Genomic DNA, 18707 nt, shown 5'->3' with positions numbered 1-18707 from the left:
TACTGTAAACCCATTATTTGTCTTAAAGCGACTAAAATGAAGTGATACAAGTCTTGCACCACATTTTTTTCAAAAATTGAGCTCAGTACAATAGGCTTTCAAAGTAAGCATAATGATAATTATTGTAGGCTTAATAATTCCATTAATAAAACAAAAGAAAAAAAACGACATCGATGCATGCATAAAGTTGTAGACTACTTGTACAGAGTGATGAAAAAAAGCACATGCTACATATCATGTTGCAGCTTATTTCACAGCCTCCAAAATAGAAAATTTCAACATTGGAGAGTCGAAACTTTCAGATAATTTTGGTTGCAATATTAGTCTCTATTTTTAATAAATAAGACAAACTAAACCCATTAATCTGAATCTATCGTAAATTAATCTAACTCTCACCGTGGCATGTCCATGTTTATCGCAATCTATTCAGTCTAATCTCCGATATCTGTCATTTTCGAAAATGACGACATGTCAACAATAGACTTTATAAAATGACGACCTGATTAAAAATAAAACTCTGCAACATTCTAGAAAAAGTGTATTATACATAAGAACATGAAAAAACGACAAAATATATAAATTTACAAAATTAGAAAGAAAACACCTTAACGCATAATATCAAATTCAAAATAATAACCCCCAAAGAAACAGTCAGGGAATGTGCAGCCCCGACGTATTCTATGTTACATTCACTAGTGGAACACGACAAGCATTTTGTAATATTTCCATAATTGATTCGTTCCGTTAGATATTCACAACTAGAATAAAAATCCTCGGTCTTTTCAGCACATCCTCGATAGACTCCAGTTGCCTGTTCATAACTATCTATAAACTTCTAATGAAATTTATTAATCAATAATCAAATAACGTACCTGATTGAAAATACAAGGAAAAGCACTCATATTCTATGGGCGTAGTATTTGTGGCCCTTGGTTGAATGTCCAATCTATCGATATCATCAATTTGTCCCTTCACTGGGTCATCGTGCCTTGAAATGTCTTTACATAAAGTCGATTTAACGTTGTTTTCAACGGGGTAAAGACATTGGTTGTCGTTCTTAGTATCGCAGTCATAACATTTGATGTCTTCAGATAACACTAAAATTGCAAGATATAGAAGTGGTGGAATGTAATGCAATGAAGGTTTCACCTGTGGCAAGAGCACAGAGAAGGAAAAACTGTGTCTTCATGATGAAGCGGGTGAGGTGATACTGCAAAAATTTTGATTGTTTGATTGATACTATCTTATCAAAAATTAGTCAATTGTTTCATCATTAACAGGTTTATTAGCTGTTATCATGAAATTAAATTTTGCAATGGAATTTATCAGAAATTATCGCCATTTTACAAGTGTTTGCGGTTTATGCTACTTAGGAGGTCTAATGAGTCTTTGGAATTTGGAGAAATGCTAAACACCATTTATCTGTGAGATGAAAAATTCAATGGAAACTTAGCAGATTAACAAAATTAGGCTTTTCAAGTGCTCTAGACCAATAAAATTTGTAGAAGATACTATTTTTGAATTGAGTATTTTGACTGTGCTAAATGACAAAATCATGGAGCAAAAATCACACAACTTAGAATTTCTTTTTTGAAGAAGAAGCAAAAACATCCGAAATTTTCAAAAAAAATTCTTAATTTTGCCAGTTTTCGTGGTAGAGCAGTTAAATTTGCAGAAAATACTATTTTTGAGTTGTTTATTAACAGCTCTAAATAAAAAAATTGTTGAGCAAAAGATACAAAATTTAAAAAAATATTTTCGAAATGCGCCGAGAACGTTCAGGATTGTAACATAAAATTCATAATTTTCTCAGTTCTTGTTCTACAGCAATAAAAATTGTGCGGGTTTCTATTTTTGAGCTGTTTATTAACTATGATGAGCAAACACAAAATTTAGAAATTTACATTTTTAAAATAAGCCAAAAACGTTTAAGATTTTCAAATAAAGTTTATAATTTTATCACTTTTTGCTCTAGAGCAATGAAATTTGTAGAAGCTACTATTTTTGAGTTGTGTTTTAACTGTACTAAATTATGGAGCAAAAAACACAAAACATAGAAATTATTTTTTTGAAGGGAAGCAAAATCGTCCAAGATTTTCAAATAAAATTCATAATTTTGCTGGCTTTTGCTCTAGAGGAGTGAAATTTGCCAAGGTTTCTATTTTTGAGCTATTTATTTACTGTACCAAATGTCACAATTGCACAGCAAAAGACACTAAATTTAGAAATTTTTAATTTTGAGATGAACCAAAAATGTTCAACATCTTAAATTAAAATTTCTAATTTTGTCCGTTTTCGTTAATGTTATCAAATTTCTGCAGGTTACTATTTTTAAGTTGTTTATAACTGTATCAAATGGAAAAATTGTAGAGCAAAAGACACAAAGTTTATAAATTTTTATTTTTGAGATGAGCCGAAAACGTTCAAGATTTTCAGACAAAATTCATAATTTGGCCAATTTTTGTTCTAGAGCAATGAAATTTGCGGAGAGTTCTATTTTTGAGCTATTTATTAACTGTACCAAATGTCAAAATTGTGGAGCAAAAGACACTAAATTTAGAAATTTTTGTTTTCGAGATGAGCCAAAAATGTCCAAGATTTTAATATAAAATTCCAAATTTTGACACTTTTTTATATAAAGCAATGAAATTTGCGGAAGTTTTTATTTTCAAGCTATTTATTAAGTGTGCCAAATGTCACAATTGTAGAGAAAAATACTCTAAATTAAGAAATTTTTATTTTTGAGATAAACCAAAAATGTCCAACATGTTGAAATAAAATTTCTAATTTTGTCAGTTTTTGTTCAAACTTTTGGAAATTTTTGAATTGTTTAACCGACTCAATACTTTCCACGCAAAGCAGCAATTTCTCCGAATCCGTTTTTGCCCATCTTATAACGTTTTATCTTGGAAACTAAAACCAATATTGAAATTGATAATAACTGGTTTTATCCCGAATTCACACTTGACAACAAGATTAAAATGGAATAGAAATATTAGAAATATTCCATAATTGCCTAAATCCACTTTTTTCGCTTGCAATAAACACAATAATGAGCATTAAAAATGGGACTGCCAGAGCACCCAGTCATTATGACGACCATGCTACGTTTGGCGGTGGCGGCAAAAAAGGAACGATAAGAACCGGACAATAAAAGCATCGTTAAATTAACGGTTTTTTTCCCCACCTTGTAAGGAGTGTAACACGCGAATTGACACATTTATGACTCAGATGATCAGATAAATAAAATATGTACAAATATGTAAATAGTCCTTCCTTTCCCTAATAGCGATAAGATAATTTTCCCTCAAAACCAACACGTTTTTTTACAAATCCGCAATTTTGTAGCCGCCGTCTAAACGATCAAAATGATAAAAACGCTGATCTTCCTCTCTTTGTGCGGCTTCGGTAAGTGCTTGTTTCACTTTTCCTCCCTCTAAAAAGAAACTTTCAGCTTTCTGCGATCTGCGGTGTTATGATTGCGACCCTTCGGAAGCGCACGGATGTGTTGACCCTCAAAGCAACAATGTTAAATCTACAACTTGTGGAAGCCCAGAGTCAAGACAAGGTAGACGTGTTTTCCGAGTAAAAGAAGCGTCTGGCAACGACGAATATGAGTGTTTTTCCGCTTATTTTAAATGTGAGTATTTTTATTTTTTGCTGCTTTCGGTAAAAGAAGAATTGTAGCGCCGACTGAGGACCAAACGGGGATCTACAGAGGATGTCGTCCTAAAGGAACAGAGGAGTGTATTTTCGACTTGGAAGACAATGTTGCTGGAAACTTTACAAAATGTAAATTTTGTGCAGAAAATGAATGCAACGTTCACTCCATAAATGGAAGTGGATCTGTTACGGTCTCTGTAATTCTTGTAATGTTGAGTGCTATTATGGGTTTCTATGTTGCTGAATTTTAATATAACCAAGTTTGTACTTTTGTAATAAAATTTATACTAAAATGTCGTTTTTCTTGTTGTCTTGGTCTCCAAATCTTTCTAATTCGTTAGATTCTTCCACTTTGTATCATTACGTTTTTTTAGAAACATTTTCATCACTTAACACACCCAAAAAACGCAAATTCCAACCAAAGGAAGTCGTGACTAAGCACCTCTATCTGTGTTTATACAAAATTGTTATGATTATTATACACATTACTTCTCATGCGTCACAATTTAATTCTCAATAATTACAATTTTTGGAAAAAATATTTATATAAAGCCAACAAACGGAGAAGCCGACCAAAAATGGGAAAAGTTGCTTACGTTGTGGTTCTACTGGTGCTGGGCACTCTTTTGGTAAATAAATTATAATGGTTTTAACACAATTGACGTGTTTTTTGCAGAACGGCTTTGATGCTGCTCCTCAGTCATCTTCGGCGCCTTCTTCAGGTGGAATAGTTAGCGGATCCAATGCTCCCCAAGGTCTAATTTATACTCAAAACTTCGGCGGTGGTGGTGGACCTAAGGGCGGTCATGGTCCTCCTCCTGGATAGGCTGTAACTTCTTGCGAACAATAAACGGTTGATGAAATGTATTCTGTTGATATTTTGATTAAAGTTTTTGGTGATTAATTTTTTTATTATTGAAAACGCCCAAAATTTCTATTTAATAAATCTGAAAATACTGGAAATACTAGGAAATAAATTATTATTTGTGTACCAAGGCCAAAAAATGTTTGAATGCGAGGGCAAAATGACACTTTTTGGCCGTGATACACACAAGATTTTTTAGACGACATCACTAAATTTGCAAGTTAATTAATTTTTATTTTTGATCTATTGATCTAAACATTTCTAACAACTATCGATTCTTCAGACGGTCATTTTTCGTCCTCATTTGAGAACTTGAAAATTCAGTTTCTAGTTAAGGTCGCCTACAAAATTTTTTTTTGATCCATAGTAGGTAATTTTATTTTAAATAATTTTGTAAATAACAGAGAAGTGTCTATGAACTAATTTAAAAATAAAAAAGTTAAAACAATAAATTTTGCAATAATTCTAGAAATCCGATTTATTTCTGACTGTGAATTCCTAGATTCTGCTTCCTCGGAAAGCAGAAGTATGCAGATATTTCACTTTTTATCCAAAATTGGAAACTTTCTATGGCGATTTCTAAAATTTTTATTTAAAATTTCGTACTTACTTTTGTGCAAATTTCCTAAATCGTTATTGTTAAATTCATATAAATGAAAGTTAATTCGATACGTCATACAATGCAAGTATTAGAAGTTTTTGATATAATTTACAAAGTTCATTGAGTTTCGCATTTATTTTACTTCTGGAGAGTTTTATAAAAAAATGTGGACACACTAAAAATCTGACAGAAATTGTTTCTAAAAACTTGAAATTGAAGTCAATTTACTAATTACCCAATCATTCAAAATTCGTATCTTTTTCAATTCTTTAGAGAAATTAGAAAATTCTTCGTTTCTGTGTTCAATCAGGCAATAGACATATTTTAAGAACTCGAAGGCTTCTAAGAAAGACTTCTATTCTGAGTCCAAGTAGAAGAAATCTGTAACACTAAAAGCATAAGCACACAACTAAAAAACTTTACATTTAAAAATAAAATGTTAAATTTGTCCCATTTTTGCACAGCATTACAACATCCTCGTCTCTATGTTCATTCAAAATTATAATAATTATAATGATATTAGGTACTCATCATGCGTCACCATTTAATACAATAATAATACAACCAAATTACAGTACTTTTCACTTATATAAAGCCAACAGAGTAAACAAACTAAACAAACATGGGCAAATCGTCTCTGGTTTTGGTCTTAGTGGTGCTGTGCACCCTTCTGGTAAGTTTGTTATTACATAAATTAATAACTAACTATTTTTTTTTGACAGAATGGCTTTGAAGCTGTTTTTCCGCAGCCTTCGCCGCAAACTCCTAGTGGATCACCTGGTGCCCCTAGCAGCGTTGGAAGTTTGATTTATACTCGCAGTTTTGGAGGTGGTGGTGGACCTAAAGGTGGTCCTGGAGGTCCTCCTCCTGGGTAGATTATAAAAGGATTTTTTGGCAAATAAACGGATGAAGCATTACACGTGTTTCTCTCTAATTATCTCTTTTTTTTTTATTTTCATGTCGTTTTATGCGTTCGATTCTTCAGTTCTTAGAATCCAGAATTTGCACACTGTACGGCGAAGTCTTACTGACAAGCCTGTTGAGATATTTCAATACTATTTACCTGCGATATCTCAATACTCTTTAACAAGAAACAAACATGATTTTCCCGATCCGTCATATTTTCCACTTACAATTCTGTTCATTACAAAGCTTACAAAACACACTCACAGATAAGATAAATTATTTGTACGCCAAACCGCGTAAAATTTTGCCAGACAAAAATCTACCACATTGTTGAAAAAATGTCTCGATCAGTATCCATCTTTGCCAGTTTCGTTCTCTTCCTGCTGATTAAATCAGGTAAGTAAGAAATTTTCAATTATCTTTGATTGATAACAGAATTGATAATAATTTGACGCCACTTCTTTTTAGCAAACTGCGAAGTCAAATCCTGCTACGCGTGTGCAGGTCCCGAAAATGACTGCAATACCCTGAAAATGACCTGCAATGACTTTCAAGTGGATGGAAAAAGTCTTGTTCATATCGGCTCCGAACCCGAGCTTTTGGAGAGATTTGATGCAGAGGTTGGTCCTGCTCTAGACGGTGCCACTATTGGTTGCCTCTCTTTGACTTTTGAGCGTGGTAAGACAAAGATCTTCTTTTTAAGCACAATTGATTTATTTCTGATGGTAGTTACAGATGTGGATAAAAATCGAGCGATTAAAACGTGTCTCCCTGAAAAAGTTTTTGGCGAAGATGTTTGTACGTACATGGAGCAACTCGTGGGGGAGGTTGGCGGACAGAAGCCTTCCTGTCGGTTCTGTTTGAGCGAAGACTGTAATTCTGGAGCGGCGGTTCTCGTCGGAAAAACTGCTTTTGGGGTTGTTTGTTTAGCTTATGTTATTAAGATCTTTTTATACTGAAAATTGTAATAAAATTAGGTGATTCTAATAATTGCAACTATTTATTTATTTAATTTTACATTGCCCGTGCATAATTATTTATTTCATCGCACACTCAAAATTGTTGTAAATCTGAGCCTGTGGACAAATCCGGATAAACGGATACAGCATTTTCTTCTCGGCGCTGTACTCCTCGCACATGTAATACTGTTGCGGCTTGTCCTTCAAAGCCCCAGTATCTCCAGGCTTTTCACACAAAGGAACGGGATAATCCCCAACTTTGCATCCTTCACTCCCCAGTTTAACATCACAAATTCCTGTCCCAATGTTGTACCCAAGCCCTTCTTCACATTTATTAAGATATCCGGTCAATTTGTTCCCAGCCATCACACACAGAACGTATTTATCGCAGTAAAAAGGATCCGGAAACACCCCAACATCTGGGCAAGGAAACGCCAAATCTGCTACTCCATCACAGTAAGGATCACCTGCAGAAGTACAAGCCCCGTTGATACATTTTTCTCCTGCTGAACAAGTCTTCACGTTGTCTTTTCTAAAAGTTTGATCGCTGTTGAGGACACAAGCGACAAGAGTTGAACAGGTTTCGCACAAAAGACCGGAAGTGGTGCAAGGTTTGGGGGTTTCGGCGGTGAGGGTGAGGCGGTAGTCGACGAGTTTAGAGGCGCAAAGGGCTGAAAGCTGCACAAGAGTTAATAGAGGGTGGTTTTAAAGTAAATTTTCTTACCCCGAAAACAGAGATGATAGTTAGGTAGAGCTGCATTTTGGTATTGTTTGAATTGATTTTTGCGCGAGGTTTATATAGGGAATTTTTTGTTTTATGTTGGCGGTGTGGCGGCCGGCATGGCGGCGAGATGAAAAGAATGTTGAAAGATTTTTGATAGATATGAAAAATTAATAGCCAAATCGTGTTCTGATGTGATTCAGGATGTGACGTTTGATCTGATCTGTTTGTAAATAAATATTTTAACTTCGCAATTCGGGTCGCTCATCTAAGGCCAAAATGTTTTCTTTTATTTTCACCGAAAAATTCCAATTGTGAAATTGTCAAGTTCAATAAATCTACGTCATAGAACTCCCTCCCATTTATCAGTTTTTTAAGATTCTATTTTACACATATGCGAACTTTTAAATTTAAGAAATGAAACACAAAATGTAGAATTGTCAAGAGTATAAATGTGTACACGAAGAGTTTTTCCCAAATCGAGCCATTAAGAACTTGGAAAAGTAAATTTCCAAAGTTATAAATCACAGTTTTTCAGGGAAATCTCATCACAGCAAATATTACAAAGACTTAAAACTTACAAGTAAATGATAAACTAAACCGGAAAAGAAAAGCAAATATTGATGATCGATCCCTTTCTATAAAAGACAGTTTGAAAAAATAACTACTCAGTTGTGAGTTCAAAATGAAGAACAAGTTTATTTTCTTGGCGTTTCTTGCTTTGGGCATCACTTTCGGTAAATTTTAATCCATTTTAATCTTCAAATTTTACCTATAAATTGTAATATCTCAGTTGTTTAAATAATTTCTAATAACATTAAAAGAAAATTGTTTTAAATTCAGGGAACGCCCTTCGATGTTACGAGTGCTCTTCCGACACAAACGAAAATTGTATCAGTGGCGTTACTAATGAAACCGTTTCTCATTCTCATTGTGGTTTTATACCAGGCAACCACCATGGCGCGCGTTATCAGTGTGCTGCATTCTCTAAACGAGGTAACTTGTTATCTTCGAAATCCATTTTTAAATTTCTTTACTTGTACTTGTAATTATTTTTTGTAGATGATAACACAAGAAAAACTACTACTATTCGAAAGTGTGTTATAAAAAATCATCCGCGAGAGTCAAACTTCTGTACAGATTTGGCAAGTGATCTTCAGAATAGAGGATGTACCCTGGTGGACTGTAAGGTCTGTGAGGAAGATTACTGTAATTCCGGGGAGAAAATAAACGGGACTATGATGGTGCTTTTGGGACTGCTTGGATTAATTGGATTGGGAAAGCTTTGAAGCTGCAGATGTAAAGAAATGTATTTTAATTTATTGTAATTATATTTATTCGCTCTCAAGTTCTTAGATAATTTTTTAACCAGAACAAAAAAAAGAATTTGTTCTTCTTTAATTCTGATAAGTTTTGTAAAAACACTCAGAGATAATTTTTAAGTTATGTTTTATTACCTTGTGGTTAGAATACATTAATGATTATTGAAATAATTATACAAAATACTTAAGAAATTATAAGAGAAACTAGAATAACAAAAATCAGTCGGTTACATGAGAATTATGCAAAAATCTACTTGGTAACTTTTTCTTCTTTCTTTTCAACTGCCTTCGATGGTTGCCCAGTTTGGATCACCGGAATGCTTCGATGTTCCTCCTCAGACAACGAAATCTTCGGCGCGATAATACTAAGAACCCCATCCGACGACAACTTGCTTTCAATTTTCGCAGTATCATGTCCTTTCGGCAATACATATCTTCTTACAAAATGTCTCGAGATAAACCCATGCTCGTCTTCTTTCTCTTCATGTTTCCCTTCAACAGTGATGGTATTCTCCGACACTTTAACGCTGATTTCCTCCGGTTTAAACTGCTGCACGTCCAAATTCACTTGAAAACGGTCTTTGTCGCAGCTCACCGTCGATCCAGTGTCTCTTGCAGACGCAGCAGACCTCCATGGACGAAGATATCCAGAAGGCACTCGCATCAACTGGCGGTATTCACGTGGAACCAGTGGCGAGAAGAAGTCGTCCGGGTCCAGACTCAAACCAAAGTGTTGGTCCAGGAGTTGAGATGGACGAGTGGATACGAAGGGATCGTTGAACAGCAGTAGAGACATCTTCACAAGTTCAGGAACTTTGGAGAAAAGCTTCGAATTTTTATTTGGATCTTCGCTTTTCGCTCGACGTTTTCAAACTGACGCGGTAAAGCGATCGCGCGTGATTTTATAAGAGTCGGCAGTTTCGAGAAGGTTCGAGAGGAATCGCTACTATGATATTCCAGAATAGTCGAGGTAGGTCAGGAACAGATGTCGGTTCATCGAATGTTGTCGCTCGAAATTTCTAGAAGCTGAATATTATTCATTTGTTTATTTTGTTTAAAAGTCATATTACCAGTTATTTATTATTTTCAATTCATGAAATATTTTTGAATGGACGTGTTTACAATTTTTTTTTAAATTGACAATTATTGAAGCTGCAAAATACGTAGTTCGAAAAATATTTTACATGTAACATAAAACTAATTAATTATTATTAAAATTATTGACCATACATTAAGTTTTGTGTGATTCATTAAATTTCCATTCGCAGTTGGCTTTGAGAAAAAAATTCATGTCGTAACTAACACCATTACAGTAGTTTCGATTTAATATTTGCGAGATTTGCTAGTTATCGAACAAAAAGTCAACGCACGTCCAAAATACACGGCCTACCTAGAATGGAAATTTAATGAATCACACGATACTTACCTAGTTTCCACACAAATAAATTTGTACGATAATAATATCTAATAAATTTTAGAAAACTCTTAAGGCAGTTTGAGTCGATCACATTTTTTCTCCAATTCTTATTCGTAAAAATTTTATAGTTAGATTACAAACAAAATACTCACAAAAACAAATTGGATTAATTAAAAGTCTTGTTTTACAAGCCTGCGGTCAAAATCCAGTTTCCGTTTTTAAAATCTTTTTTTATTTTGTAACGATACTTTAATCGACATTATTGCTTAAACTAAATTTAAAACTAATTAAACAATAAATATTATTGCAAATAACGAAAAATAAGCAAACTTAAATAAGAATAAATAGATAAACATAATCAGGTATCTAAAATGTTTTGCAAAAAGCAAATTTACTGAGAGTTAAATTTTACACCGTTTAGAACCAAGGTTACTAAAATTAACAGGTTTGCTACAAAGTTTTCAGCCAATAGAAGCAGGTCTCTTGAACTGGCGCGAATACGTCATCGGAAAGCTCTTTTAAATTCCGATTAAATTTTTTCATTGCTATTATTATTTAAAACAGCAATATTTAACACTCTGATGCTTCTACAAAAACATTGTTAAACAACATTGGCGATCAACAATGTTTTTACACCCCAAAACAATTGACAGAACTTTTTTGTGACGTCATTTATGGTCACACGTCCCTAGCAACCAAAAGGGGGTGGAGTTTCAGCCTTAGTAACGAGCAAACCTGCTTAATTTAGGAACCTTGGTTTAGAACCGTGTAAAATGAAAAAGATCGCTTTAAAAGTTATCGTCATCGAACAGTTTTATTCAAGGTAACTTGCAGTTGGTTTTTATTAATAAAAAAGCAGAGATAATTTTTTAAGCTGTTTTATTTCCTATTGGCTACATTATTAAATTATTCTTATTCTTTAGAATAATGAATTATTGAAATGACACAAAATTACAAGTGAAATTAAGAATATCACAAAAATCAGTCGGTAACATGAGAATTATGCGAAAAAAAGCAAAGATTACAGATCTACTTGGAAGCTTTTTCTTCTTTCTTCTCAACAGCCTTCGATGGTTGCCCAGTCTGGATCACCGGAATGCTTCGATGGTCCTCCTCAGACACCGCAATCTTCGGCGCAGTGATACTAAGAACTCCATCCGAAGACAACTTGCTCTCTATTTTCCCAGTATCATGTCCTTTAGGCAAGACATATCTTCTTACAAAATGTCTTGAAATAAACCCATGCTCGTCTTCTTTCTCCTCATGTTTCCCTTCAACAGTAATGGTATTCTCCGACACTTTAACGCTGATTTCCTCCGGTTTGAACTGCTGCACGTCCAAATTCACTTGGAAACGGTCTTTGTCGCAGCTCACTGTCGATCCAGTGTCTCTTGCAGACGCAGCAGACCTCCATGGACGAAGATATCCAGAAGGAACTCGCATCAACTGGCGGTATTCACGGGGAACCAGTGGCGAGAAGAAGTCCTCCGGGTCCAGACCCAAACCGAAGTGTTGGTCCAGGAGTTGAGATGGACGAGATTCGAAAGGATCGTTAAACAGAAGTAGAGACATCTTCACGGTTTTCTTTTTGAAGTGTGGATTTGCGCTCTTCTTTTCACTCTTCGCAGGTTTTATTCGAACTGAAGCGGCAATGCGATATTGCGTTGTTTTATACGAATCGAGGAGTTCGAGAAGATTCGGTCGGAATCGAGAATGGAATCATTCGAGAATGAACGAGATAGGTCAGGAAACGCATCAGTTCAACGAATGTTGTCACTTGCTTTTCTAGAAATTGCAAATAATTCTAGAATGTTTTCTTTTTCTTTTACTTTCAAACATCTAATATTGTTGATTTTTTATTTTTTGTAAAGTACAGCGATTGGATATTACCTAAAAAAGATTTGAACAAACGTAACAACAGTCTCTAAGATGGAATTCTCATAAAAATCATTTTTAAAAATGTTTTGATTTAAAATATGTTCATTTTGTTATTTTAACGTAAAAAATGTGCAATTAGTAGTTAAATTAAAGTGTGCTATAAAAACGAAAATTTGTTATTCCAAGGGTCACTCCAAGAAATGTCCTTCGAGCATTTATTAGCCCATTTTATTGATTAAAAACGACAGAAATCAACAAATTGTTGTCTACAATTGGTATTTCTTCTTACTTGTCATATTTTTCTTCTTTTTCTTCGATTTAGGTACCATAATCGCAGTTATTTTAGTCTAATAATTGTGCCCGAGAATTAATATAATTATGTAAAAAAATTAAATATACTCGTATTTTTTATTTATCCAAGTAAATAAATACAATACAATGATTACAGTAAATAAATGACAACAATTAATTGCACATAGATCACACACAGTCCACTCAGTCTTACAACAAAATTACTTTTATTTTTTATCCTTCTTCTCCACTGTTAGAAGGTTGTCCTGTCTGCACCACAGGAATTCTTCTCTCTTCTTCCTCTTCCATGTTATTTCTAAGCGCTGTAATGGTAAGCACGCCATCCGACGACAACTTCGACTCAATCTTCCCCAAATCGTGACCTTTTGGCACAAGATACTTCCTCACAAAATGCCTGAAGATGAACCCATGCTCATCCTTTTTCTCCTCGTGTTTTCCTTCCACTGTGACCACATTCTCCGTCGCTTTCACCGTAATCTCCTCCGGTTTAAACTGTTGCACGTCTAAATTTGCTTGAAACTGATCTTCGTCACATTTTACAGAAGAACCAGTGTCTTTTTCGGAGGCAGACGATCGCCATGAACGCAGATATCCAGTAGAAGAACGAAGAAAATTGAGGAGACTTGGTGGACCCGACGGGGTGAGTAAATCTTCTGATTCCAAGTCACACCCGAACTGTTGATCGAGGATTTGGGAAGGGCGAGAATAATTGTAAGGATCGCTCCACAGAAATAAAGCCATTTTACGATTTTTGATATTCGCTTGTATCGCTTTCAGTGGTTTAATAACGACTGAGCGTGCTCCATCTATGAAGCTGGGTGGAACATTCTGGACGCAGGGACGCGCCGACGGGATTCTGGAATTTTCTGGAAGATCGGAATGTCGCCAAGGGCTTTTATGGATCGGTTATTTTTACTAAAAAACGTGATACATACTGTTAAAACCAGACATTTTCAACTGCTGGTATTTTTAGCTTTGTTTAGTTATTTTGGAACTTGCAAAAAAACGCCAACGTACTTAAAATAACTTTTATTACTTAATTTACTGTACAAATAAGACAGAAAAACAAATCACAAAAATCAGTCCAAAATTCTCAAAATCCTTCATTCCTCCTTCTTGTCGGCTTTCTCCTTCTTTTCCTCCACAGCCTTCGAAGGTTTTCCCGTCTGCACCACAGGAATGCTTATCTCATCTCCCTTATCCCACTCAATTTTCGGAGCAGTGATACTAAGCACCCCATCAGAAGACAGCTTCGACTCGATCCTCTTCAAATCGTGCCCTTTAGGCACAACATACCTCCTCACAAAATGCCTAGAGATGAACCCATGCTCATCCTGCTTCTCCTCGTGTTTTCCCTCCACAGTAACCACATTATCCGTCGCCTTCACCGTAATTTCTTCAGGTTTAAACTGTTGAACATCCAGATTAGCCACAAACTTATCCTTTTCGAACTTCACGGTGGAACCGATGTCGTGGTGAGACGCCGAAGAGCGCCAGGGACGGAGATATCCCGCAGGACAACGTAGAAAGTTGCGGAGGTCTCGAGGAATCGTCGGAGAGAGAAGATCTTCAGGTTCCAGGTCACACCCGAAATGTTGATCGAGGAGTTGAGATGGACGACAGTTGAAAGGGTCGTTCCACAAGAAAAGAGCCATTTTGAATTCGCTTTGGTTGATTCGACTAGTTTGATTTCGCGGTTTCTCTGTTTGAATCTGACGACGGACGTTGAACGTGCGCGTCTATTTATATGGAGGTGCGTCGAATTGTCTGGAACGCGCAGGAGCGGCGAGGAAGCGCTCGATTTTTCTAGAAGAATCATCGGATTTTTTCAGTTTTTGTTTTTTTTAGAAATTACCACGTTTTTATGAAATGCAATTCTCTCGGTTTAATAAAATCGAAATATCGGTTGAGTTTGCATCCGAAATCCACACAGAATCTAAAATTTATCGAGAATTCATCGGACTCTCCTCCAAATTTTAATGACTCTAAGAACCGGTTTATAGAAACTAAATTAAATCTGAGATTACGTTAATTTCAATTAAATTATTGTGTAAATCGGCCCTAATTGGTGCAATTTAAAAGAAATGTTTTCTCTGTTTGCAGAATTTAAGCTTTTTGTAGCGGCACTTTTTAGTATTTAATAAAAATGTTTGAAACTAAAAAAAAATGTGTTTTTAGTGCTTCCAGAATAATCGATTTCACACTCAAGTCGATTATTTGTTTAATAAATGTTCTAACGTTGTTAACTAATTAAAAATTAGCATTTTTAAGCTTGTGTGATAATAATTTCAAAAAAAAGTTTTTTTTCGCTTATTCAGAACTAATTTATTTGTTCTTGTATTGATTAAATTCGAAAATTCAAGCAGTTTGTTTCTAGAAAACTTCGATTATCATAAAAAGCTTCCAGAATCTTCCAGAGTCAGTACTCCCTGAACAGAGAATGTTCCAGACCTACGTTATCATTCCAGAATCGTTCTCGCGCGACCCCGATCGAACGTTCTCGAAATCTCCCCGCTCCTATAAAACCAAACGCCGGCGTTGGCCACTTCAGTCTGCAAAATCCAGCGAAAAGTGATAAGTCGAAGCAAAAGAAACTCTCACAAGAAAACCGTAAAAATGTCTTTACTTCTATTCAGCGATCCTTTTGAATCTCGTCCATCTCAAATCCTCAACCAGCATTTCGGTTTGGGTTTGGACCCGGAGGACTTCTTCTCGCCACTGGTTCCTCGTGATTACCGACAGTTGATGCGAGTACCTTCTGGATATCTTCGTCCATGGAGGTCTGCTGCGTCTGCAAGAGACACTGGATCGACGGTGAGCTGCGACAAAGACCGCTTCCAAGTGAATTTGGACGTGCAGCAGTTCAAACCGGAGGAAATCAGCGTTAAAGTGTCGGAGAATACCATCACTGTTGAAGGGAAACATGAGGAGAAAGAAGACGAGCATGGGTTTATTTCGAGACATTTTGTAAGAAGATATGTCTTGCCTAAAGGACATGATACTGGTAAAATAGAGAGCAAGTTGTCTTCGGATGGAGTTCTTAGTATCACTGCGCCGAAGATTTCGATGTCTGAGGAGGAGCATCGAAGCATTCCGGTGATCCAGACTGGGCAACCATCGAAGGCTGTTGAGAAGAAAGAAGAAAAAGCTACCAAGTAGATTTGTCATCTTTGATTTTTTTGCATAATTCTCATGTAACCGACTGATTTTTGTGATATTCTTAATTTCACTTGTAATTTTGTGTCATTTCAATTCATTAATGTTAAGGAATTATAATAATTTAATAATGTAGCCAATAGGAAATAAAACACTTTAAAACTTATCTCTGCTTTTTTATTAATAAAAACCAATTGTGAGTTACCTTGAATAAAATTGTTCGAAGACTCAATAATTTTATGGGTGATATCCGAATAAGCGTTAAAGGAATATTTTTAATTTTGCACGATTCTAAACAGTGAAAAGGTTAATTCTTAGTAAATTTGCTTTTTGCACACATTTTAGATCCGAGATTATGTTTATCTATTTATTCTTATTAAAGTTTGTATTTTTTGTTATTTGCAATAAAATTTATTGTTTTATTAGTTTTAAATTTAGTTTAAACAGTAATGTTTATTAGAACATCGTCAAAAAATAAAAAAAAGATTTTAAAAACACAGCACAGGTTTGTAAAACAGGACTTTTAATTAATTTTTTTTGTTTTTGTGGGTATTTTGTGTTTGCTCTAACAATAAGATGCTTTTTAAATTTATTATTGTTATCTTGTCTTATGAGTTTATGAGTTACAACATTTTTAAAACTATATTTAAACTCACCAGTACCATTGTGGCAAAATATATTTATTTGAATCTAAATATGTACCTACTTTGATTAAATTTAAACTAATTATTATTGTTATTTTGTATGTTCTTCTTTGTATGGAAACTGCTTAAAATACGATCAATATTCTTAATAATAACACTGGTCAACAGGCATTTTGTTCCATAAGTGTGGTATATCAACTCTCACTAATTAAGGTTAGCCAAATACAAAAATGACCATAAAAAGTTTCTATTCTAAAAATAAAACTGAAATTCAAGTTAACAAAGTTGTTTTTTCTATATGTAGATACTATAGAAAACAAATATTTTACATTAAATTGTTAATGACACCAGTAAAAATGTTGTAGTTATTACAAAACACAATTTTAAATTTTAACTCTATGAATTAGGAGTGTTACAAAACAAAATTTTAGCTTAGGCAAAATGCAATCAAAACCGGAAATAAGAATGTTAAAATTGACCTATTCTATTAAGATTATTTTTTATTTCTTGCTGTATGTTTATTCGCGATCTAAACATTCATCATCATAAGCAACAAAGTTGGAAAAAAAACAATTGCCTATAAAAACTTTTTTGGTGGCATTGTATTTACAACTAATAAATAAAATTTTGTTTTTTATTATTTCGAAAACCGTTACCAATTTGGCAATTTTGTTATCATAACTGTATTAAAGAAACTCAGATTAACTTGAAATGATGCAAATTACTAATAGCACAAAAAATTATTTTGGATTCGTTGCTCAGTGTAATCATTAGTTTTATGCCACGTGTGAAATATTTTTTAAGTATTTACAGCTTCATTAATTGTAATAAAAAACAAAAATAATTGTAATCGCGTTTATTAAAAAATATTTCATGAATTGAAAGTAATAAATGACTGATAATATGGGTTTTAAACAAAATAAACAAATGAATAACATTCAAGTTCTAGAAATTTCGAGAGACAACATTCGATGAACCGACATCTGCTCCTGACCTATCCCGATTATTCTGGAATATCGTAGTCTCGATACCTCCCGAACTTTCTCGAAACCGCCAATAATTCGTATAAAACCAAGCTTGATCGCTTTACCGCGTCAGTTTGAAAACGTCAAGCGAAAAGCGAAGATCCGAACAAGAATTCAAAGCTTCTCTGCAAAACTCCAGAACTTGTGAAGATGTCTCTACTGCTGTTCAACGACCCCTTCGTATCCACTCGTCCATCTCAACTCCTGGACCAACACTTTGGTTTGAGTCTGGACCCGGAGGACTTCTTCTCGCCACTAGTTCCACGTGAATACCGTCAGTTGATGCGAGTGCCTTCTGAATATCTTCGTCCATGGAGGTCTGCTGCGTCTGCAAGAGACACTGGATCAACGGTGAGCTGCGACAAAAACCGTTTTCAAGTGAATTTGGACGTGCAGCAGTTCAAACCGGAGGAAATCAGCGTTAAAGTGTCGGAGAATACCATCACTGTTGAAGGGAAACATGAAGAGAAAGAAGACGAGCATGGGTTCATTTCGAGACATTTTGTAAGAAGATATGTCTTGCCGAAAGGGCATGATACTGCAAAAATTGAAAGCAAGTTGTCTTCGGATGGGGTTCTTAGTATTACCGCGCCGAAGATTTCGTTGTCTGAGGAGGAACATCGAAGCATTCCGGTGATCCAGACTGGACAACCATCAAAGGCAGTTGAAAAGAAAGAAGAAAAAGTTACTAAGTAGAGGAGCGCTGTCATTGTTTACTTATTTTTTGTAATTCTCATGTAACTGACTGATTTTTGTGATCTTAATTTCACGTGTAAGTTTTTTGTATTATTTTAATGTTTGTATTAATAATAATGTAGTTAGCAGTTAATAAAGACTTATTGAAATTATTTGACTTTTTTACAAAAAATTTTTGATTTTGAAAAATCTATCAAAAATAAAAATTAACGATACTAGCGTACTCTACCGACAGTTTCCGTATTTTTTTTAAATTGTATTGCTGGTTGCCTATAAATTAAACTTGCAAATTTATTAATTTAAGAATTATTGATACGCCTGACAATTTTGCAACTACTTAATAATGACATAACAAAAAAAAAGTTTATTAAAATAATTGATTCATTTAATGTTCATTAATTACAATTGTTTATGAAAGTAAAAAATATTAATAAACAGTGTCTAATTAATTAGAAGTAATGAAAGTGTTGCCTACTAATTTGTACCAGTTTTAATAATTAAAACAATAATGCAATCATTGATTGTTTAATTACTTATTGTTG

General features: G+C 34.5%; 5 protein-coding genes, 2 long non-coding RNA genes and 6 pseudogenes across 7 annotated transcripts; 7 read left to right on the top strand and 6 right to left on the bottom strand.

The window, feature by feature from the left end:
* Window positions 1–525: 525 nt before the first annotated feature.
* Window positions 526–1342, bottom strand: LOC148171793 (uncharacterized). Its single transcript, XM_088042361.1, has 4 exons — window positions 1315–1342; window positions 1150–1239; window positions 873–1097; window positions 526–825 (listed from the first exon to the last, which is right to left on the bottom strand). The coding sequence occupies exons 1-4, from the start codon at window positions 1340–1342 to the stop codon at window positions 590–592; spliced, it is 579 nt and encodes a 192-aa protein (XP_087898487.1). The 3' UTR covers window positions 526–589.
* Window positions 1343–3307: 1965 nt separating this feature from the next.
* On the top strand, window positions 3308–3956 carry LOC148171792 (uncharacterized). Its single transcript, XM_088041754.1, has 3 exons — window positions 3308–3408; window positions 3455–3640; window positions 3688–3956. Exons 1-3 carry the CDS (start codon window positions 3369–3371, stop codon window positions 3912–3914), a joined length of 453 nt encoding a protein of 150 aa, XP_087897880.1. The 5' UTR covers window positions 3308–3368; the 3' UTR covers window positions 3915–3956.
* A 164-nt stretch (window positions 3957–4120) lies between these two features.
* Window positions 4121–4567, top strand: LOC148171791 (uncharacterized). Its single transcript, XR_015770482.1, has 2 exons — window positions 4121–4292; window positions 4340–4567. It is a non-coding gene; the product is annotated as an uncharacterized LOC148171791 (long non-coding RNA).
* A 1164-nt stretch (window positions 4568–5731) lies between these two features.
* Window positions 5732–6046, top strand: LOC148171790 (uncharacterized). Its single transcript, XR_015770494.1, has 2 exons — window positions 5732–5802; window positions 5852–6046. It is a non-coding gene; the product is annotated as an uncharacterized LOC148171790 (long non-coding RNA).
* A 217-nt stretch (window positions 6047–6263) lies between these two features.
* On the top strand, window positions 6264–7031 carry LOC148171789 (uncharacterized). The gene is made up of 3 exons (XM_088041148.1): window positions 6264–6431; window positions 6504–6713; window positions 6765–7031. The coding sequence occupies exons 1-3, from the start codon at window positions 6374–6376 to the stop codon at window positions 6992–6994; spliced, it is 498 nt and encodes a 165-aa protein (XP_087897274.1). The 5' UTR covers window positions 6264–6373; the 3' UTR covers window positions 6995–7031.
* Window positions 7017–7813, bottom strand: LOC148171788 (uncharacterized). The gene is made up of 2 exons (XM_088041146.1): window positions 7719–7813; window positions 7017–7672 (listed from the first exon to the last, which is right to left on the bottom strand). Exons 1-2 carry the CDS (start codon window positions 7752–7754, stop codon window positions 7073–7075), a joined length of 636 nt encoding a protein of 211 aa, XP_087897272.1. The 5' UTR covers window positions 7755–7813; the 3' UTR covers window positions 7017–7072.
* A 559-nt stretch (window positions 7814–8372) lies between these two features.
* Window positions 8373–9401, top strand: LOC148171787 (uncharacterized). The gene is made up of 4 exons (XM_088040391.1): window positions 8373–8452; window positions 8559–8711; window positions 8778–9024; window positions 9341–9401. The coding sequence occupies exons 1-3, from the start codon at window positions 8401–8403 to the stop codon at window positions 9002–9004; spliced, it is 432 nt and encodes a 143-aa protein (XP_087896517.1). The 5' UTR covers window positions 8373–8400; the 3' UTR covers window positions 9005–9024; window positions 9341–9401.
* Window positions 9148–9900, bottom strand: LOC148171786 (protein lethal(2)essential for life pseudogene; annotated as a pseudogene).
* Window positions 9901–11430: 1530 nt separating this feature from the next.
* Window positions 11431–12090, bottom strand: LOC148171785 (protein lethal(2)essential for life pseudogene; annotated as a pseudogene).
* A 722-nt stretch (window positions 12091–12812) lies between these two features.
* LOC148171784 (protein lethal(2)essential for life pseudogene) lies at window positions 12813–13446 on the bottom strand (annotated as a pseudogene).
* Window positions 13447–13658: 212 nt separating this feature from the next.
* Window positions 13659–14382, bottom strand: LOC148171783 (protein lethal(2)essential for life pseudogene; annotated as a pseudogene).
* A 756-nt stretch (window positions 14383–15138) lies between these two features.
* LOC148171782 (protein lethal(2)essential for life pseudogene) lies at window positions 15139–15952 on the top strand (annotated as a pseudogene).
* Window positions 15953–17543: 1591 nt separating this feature from the next.
* On the top strand, window positions 17544–18298 carry LOC148171781 (protein lethal(2)essential for life pseudogene; annotated as a pseudogene).
* The last annotated feature ends 409 nt before the right edge of the window (window positions 18299–18707 follow it).

This window comes from Gnatocerus cornutus, chromosome 7 (assembly GCF_029298725.1).
Source record: "Gnatocerus cornutus isolate USDA-ARS CGAHR chromosome 7, icGnaCorn1.1, whole genome shotgun sequence".
NCBI classification, from domain to species: Eukaryota; Metazoa; Arthropoda; class Insecta; order Coleoptera; family Tenebrionidae; genus Gnatocerus; species Gnatocerus cornutus.
Note: the sequence above shows the minus strand (reverse complement) of the source record. Positions and strands in the feature narration are given on the sequence as shown.

Coding starts and splice junctions, on each gene's coding strand:
- LOC148171793 (XM_088042361.1), bottom strand. CDS start 1,342: ATGGCGATAATTTCTGATAAATTCCATT. Junction 1,098..1,149: donor TCTCTGTGCTCTTGCCACAG/GTGAAACCTTCA, acceptor TTGCAATTTTAG/TGTTATCTGAAGACATCAAA. Junction 826..872: donor TTCCTTGTATTTTCAATCAG/GTACGTTATTTG, acceptor AGAAGTTTATAG/ATAGTTATGAACAGGCAACT.
- LOC148171792 (XM_088041754.1), top strand. CDS start 3,369: ATGATAAAAACGCTGATCTTCCTCTCTTTGTGCGGCTTCG. Junction 3,409..3,454: donor CCTCTCTTTGTGCGGCTTCG/GTAAGTGCTTGT, acceptor AGAAACTTTCAG/CTTTCTGCGATCTGCGGTGT. Junction 3,641..3,687: donor TTTTTCCGCTTATTTTAAAT/GTGAGTATTTTT, acceptor GAAGAATTGTAG/CGCCGACTGAGGACCAAACG.
- LOC148171789 (XM_088041148.1), top strand. CDS start 6,374: ATGTCTCGATCAGTATCCATCTTTGCCAGTTTCGTTCTCTTCCTGCTG. Junction 6,432..6,503: donor CTTCCTGCTGATTAAATCAG/GTAAGTAAGAAA, acceptor ACTTCTTTTTAG/CAAACTGCGAAGTCAAATCC. Junction 6,714..6,764: donor CTCTTTGACTTTTGAGCGTG/GTAAGACAAAGA, acceptor TTCTGATGGTAG/TTACAGATGTGGATAAAAAT.
- LOC148171788 (XM_088041146.1), bottom strand. CDS start 7,754: ATGCAGCTCTACCTAACTATCATCTCTGTTTTCGGG. Junction 7,673..7,718: donor CTATCATCTCTGTTTTCGGG/GTAAGAAAATTT, acceptor ACTCTTGTGCAG/CTTTCAGCCCTTTGCGCCTC.
- LOC148171787 (XM_088040391.1), top strand. CDS start 8,401: ATGAAGAACAAGTTTATTTTCTTGGCGTTTCTTGCTTTGGGCATCACT. Junction 8,453..8,558: donor TGCTTTGGGCATCACTTTCG/GTAAATTTTAAT, acceptor TTTTAAATTCAG/GGAACGCCCTTCGATGTTAC. Junction 8,712..8,777: donor TGCTGCATTCTCTAAACGAG/GTAACTTGTTAT, acceptor TATTTTTTGTAG/ATGATAACACAAGAAAAACT.